At 37.6% G+C, this 4,889-nt stretch overlaps 1 protein-coding gene across 1 annotated transcript in view; it reads left to right on the top strand.

The window, feature by feature from the left end:
• The window catches only part of LOC109109094 (2-oxoisovalerate dehydrogenase subunit beta, mitochondrial-like), a 70,227-nt gene extending 66,985 nt beyond the window's left edge, over window positions 1–3,242 (top strand). The window contains exons 10-11 of the mRNA XM_042771968.1: window positions 1,886–2,033; window positions 2,869–3,242. Coding sequence (XP_042627902.1) covers window positions 1,886–2,026 — 141 coding nt within the window. The 3' untranslated portion in view covers window positions 2,027–2,033; window positions 2,869–3,242. The remainder of the gene's footprint in view (window positions 1–1,885; window positions 2,034–2,868) is intronic.
• The last annotated feature ends 1,647 nt before the right edge of the window (window positions 3,243–4,889 follow it).

Raw genomic sequence — 4,889 nt, 5'->3', positions numbered from 1 at the left:
TATGTACAAATAAATCATCACATTATATAACAAATTATGAATGCAAGTAGCATTTAGCTCATGTTTTTTAATTTGAGCCTTACAGAACTGTCTAGTTATCTTTACTAAGTTAATGATATAATGATGCACTTCTCATATGTTGGTGAAACTGAAGTAACTGTCCTGCTTTCAGTCCTCAAGCCTTGGCTTCAAGCACTCCTCTATTCTCCTGATTTTCCAGTAAAAGTATTAAGAGGTTTCTGCTTGCTCTTCTCATGATCCAGGCTGGCAGGTGTACTCCTCCACTTTGGGACTAAAAACAATGAATGACCCAAAATTACCCCTGGCTTTAAAACTGAGGGCAATTTACTAAATATGTATTGCGGTGATTCAATTGCCCCCAAATTTTATTTTTTTTCCCCCCATAAAGCATAGGAGCACATTGTTTTCCTACATTGCACGAACGTGTTGGAGTGAACTGAAGCAAACGAATGCATTGCATCTAATTTTAACTACTATCTATCAGCCGATGTCCTGATTTCCAGTCATTACAAACCGCACACTTCAGATTCAGATTCATCCCATGTAGATAAAGCTGTTTCTGAGCAGCAGAAGCACCAGGTTTGTTTCCAAAGCGGTGATTATGTGTAGCGGAGCAGCGTGTTTGAGGCTCGTTGAGGGCGGACCGGACTCGAGCATCCAGGACCTGCGGAGCCTTTCCTGACATCTCTCCTCAGACCTGGAACTGCCTCCTGATGCAAATCTGAAACACATTTCTTTTGTTTATACAGGCCATCATGTAAGGCGAGCACAAAGCCCTTTTAATGAAGCAAACGCCAGCAGACAAAGGGGTTCACCCAAAGGGCGACTTGTTTCACACTTAGCTCATGATCTTTCCGTGTTTGGAGTTAAGTAGGGCGCGTCCTTGAAGAGTTGGAGGTGACAGTAGATTTCAGCGTCGGCTTTGTATGAAGTGGAAACATTAGACTCTTTTAATGTTTTTTTCTTTTTCTGATGCACAAGTTTTGATGGTTCTGTGCAAATAAGTGTAGTGTTTGTTTGTTTTTTTTTTTTTTTTGTGGTTTGTCATTTGGCAGTCGGGTTTGTTCAGCTTCCATTTAAGGCTTGATACCTTATTTTATTGTCCTCCAAATCTGCCTTAGAAACTTAAATAGAGACCAACTGTTTGTTGGGATCACGACTGAGGGGAAAAAAATGGTCCAATTTTTCCATTTGTTGCTGTTGATCATTTCACTCTATTGATTTGGACACCGTGATAGTTTTCTTGTTCCTTCATATTCAGGTCATGTTCTTTAGTTGGCTTTGACTATGTCTGGGAAAATCTTCCCTCGACAAAAACAAAATAGGATTTTTCCATTGGCTTTTGGATTATTGCATACAAAAATCCCTGTGACCAACAAAAGTCTGATTCTTACATGAATTCTTACATGTTCATCACAGCAATACACAAATGAACTAAACTTTCATTAGCTTTGAAACCTAAATATAATCACCAGAAGTAAAGAGCCAAACACAGACTATAAACAAAATACAAAAGCCACATCACACACCATAAATACTCAACTCACTAATTAATTACATAAATAAACAAAAAGAGCCAATATTGCAAAAGTGTGATTATAAACACAATGAGGCTGTGAAAGCGTACGGTCTGATGATGTTAATGTACCGACAATATCTGTAGACGTGAATTTCGTGATTTCTGTATGAACCTTTTAAAGCATCGGTTGAATAGAATTCCATCTCTTTAATGTCAAAGTGAAGTCAGATCTCATTTCTATGTGAAAATAGTTGATTTCATAAGTATTTGCCCCCTTTGACTTTTTTTGTATAGGTTTATGTGTATGGTACAAACTGTTAATGGAGCTGACTGTGTTTTCTGCAGGAGGAGTGTTTTCTTAACCTGGAGGCTCCCATCAGCAGGGTTTGTGGGTATGATACGCCCTTCCCTCACATCTTTGAGCCCTTCTACATCCCTGACAAGTGGAAGTGCTTTGAGGCTGTGAAGCGTATGATCAACTACTAAAGCACAGGTACGTTTTTTTTCTTTAAATAAAACAGTTCCATATATATTTTTTTGTTTGTTATAATATTTGATACATCAGGCTTTTATGGCTGATATAGTGAGGATATGGAGGAAAAATATCTCAGTTTTATTCAGAGACTCAAACTGGGCAAGATTATGCAGATGCTGATATTTATATGACAAAAAGTAAAATTAAAACCTAAATCAAAAAAATAAAAACAACAATAACTACACAACATCACAAATAATACTGACATAAAATGATATAAATATCAGTCATTACTCTGTATCTCCAATAATGTGTCTTTCCAAGATGATCCAAACACATTACAAAAATCATTCAAATAATAATAAATAAATGAACAAAAAAATATCCCCACAAAAAAACCTGATAATCATAAAACATAATCTAAAACATGATTGATGGAGAATCAAGTAAAGCTGAGCTGCTTCAGTCCAGTAAGAGTTCATCTGGAGATATTACTGCAGTTATTCTGACCTTTACTTCACACTTGAAAAACCAGCTGAAGGTGGATGTTAGAACACATAAAGCACAAAATGAAGGAGGGACATTTGTAGGGACGAGCTTTTGTAGAATTACACTAAAAGAAGGATCAGTTTATTTTCATTTTGTGTATGCTTGCATTCACGCTCCAGGATCAATTTATTTTCATTTTGTGTAATTCCAACTATATTTGGCTGTTGCAGGTCATTACACAGTTGGGACACAGTTTGTAGATGCTGTTGACATATAGAACCAGCAAAACTGAAGTCATGTGATCCATAACTACTGCACAGAAGCAGAAACATTTGAACCAGCATTTTCTGCTTTTTGTTCACAGGCGACACAGATGAAGAACTCATCCTCCTCTACATCAGTGAACAAACCAGTCAATAACACCATCACACCTAACTAGGTTTCTACCTGTAGATGGGACCATGTTAACGGACAGGCTGTCATTTTTGGGAAACGTCCTTGATCATGTGTCTAAACGTGGTTTCTGAACACTAACATGTGGACATCACACGGGTGCTGTTAAAGTCTGTCTGTACTCTCGCTGTTACCTGGATGTCACCATCTTCTGTTTAGTTTTTTTGTTATTTAACTTAATTGAGCCCGGATCTTGTGTGTACTGTTTTATTGGTGAGTTACTGAATGTACCATCCTGTTTGTTAAATCTTTGATTTAATTGAATAAATCATCTCTGTTCAGAAACCTAGTGAGCTGCTTTACAGTCTGTTGTCAACACAGACGGATGCCGAGCAGGACTTGAACCACAAGCTGTGAACAGAATATAGTGATAAATTGGCGTCTTTTATTTTGGCGGTGTGTGACCGCAGTGGCTCAGTACTGGGTGCGGTGCTCAGATGACCTCAGGGTGAGTGTATTCTAGCATCCATTCTTGCTCACACATTGTCATTACTCACTTAAGCATATGAAATCGGGCCCCAGTGATCTTCACACAGATGCTCTGCTGAGAACAGCCTGTTCGGCTGGATCTACACTCCTCTCTGAGGTTTGTGTGATGCGTTCTTCCTTCAACGTGCATCACATCAAACCCAGATGACTGACACACGCTTGGATGAATCTGTCAGCAGTGGCTTTTCCAGATTTACAGATGCAATTAAGATCCATATGCAGTCCAAACAAATTACAAATCTAGACTTGACAGAGACGCTGTTAGCAAAAATACATTTTAAAAGCACTATATGTAATCTTGTTTTTTACTCAGCAGCTAACCAAATAAATACAATTGGTTAATAATTAACCCAATAAATAGATTCATGTTCCATGGAAATAACGTTTGCTAGAATGATTTAAAGGACAGTGGTTTTCCCCATCGGGTCATGTGCACAGGTAGTTATTTTATTGTTTCCATATGGTGAATATTAGCGTCTTGCCAAAACCAAAACTCAAAAATACATGATAGACTACAATGAATTCATTATAGAGAATTTACTGTAGAGTCAGGGGTCAGCAACCTTTTCAGCATGAAGTGGCATTTTTAATTTTTCTGGTTAACCACTGTGCCAATACACCAAACAACCCCCCCCCACCAATGCATTTAGTACATAAACATTTTTACATGATACCATAAAAAATATCTATAGGCATTTTTGATTTTCATGCATATAGTTTCTGAAGATTTTTTCATAAATTGTTTAAACTTTTCAGAAGTTTCTTGAATAACAGATAGGCTATACAATTTGACCATACTGAACATCACTGTGTGTGTGTGTGTGTGTGTGTGTGTGTGAGAGAGAGAGAGAGACAAGGCCAATGCATTAAAACCGTTCAGTTTAATCACCGTTCTATATTAATGCTCTGCTTTAATTGATGCATGCACACGCACACAGAGATCTGAGACTGTGCTGTGCAAAAAGAACTGAATTGCTACATTTTATTTCTCAGCAACGAGGGAGGTAAAATCACTGTTTTTTTAAGTAACTAAACTAAGCTTCATTGTTTGTAGAGAGACACACAGAGACAGACAATTTACACATTTCCCTCTCTCTCAAAATGGTATATTTGAGAAAAAAAATTGAGTGGTTTGCATCACTGAATATAGCTTTCAGTCATTTAACATTTCTATCGTAAACGTATCGTTAAGTTGAATAATATTAAGTTTGTTTAGCGCCCTGTATCTGTGAACAGTAAACCCCGCCTACTTTGATTTGATTGGCCATCTCAGTCATTGACATTGGCGAGCATTATTAGACCGGTGAGGCTTTGGTCTGAAGTGCCAGTATGTGCAGCAGTCACAAGTGCATCAGTAGATCAGTGCAAGTTCATTCTCACACTTTAATAGTTTTTATAGCTCCTAACAAGCTGTGTGATCATGAGAAGTTATTACCTCAAAAT

The sequence above is a fragment of the Cyprinus carpio genome, chromosome A16 (genome assembly GCF_018340385.1).
Source record: "Cyprinus carpio isolate SPL01 chromosome A16, ASM1834038v1, whole genome shotgun sequence".
Classification (NCBI taxonomy): domain Eukaryota; kingdom Metazoa; phylum Chordata; class Actinopteri; order Cypriniformes; family Cyprinidae; genus Cyprinus; species Cyprinus carpio.
The sequence above is the reverse complement of the archived record's forward strand: the minus strand, read 5'-3'. Positions and strand labels throughout refer to the sequence as shown.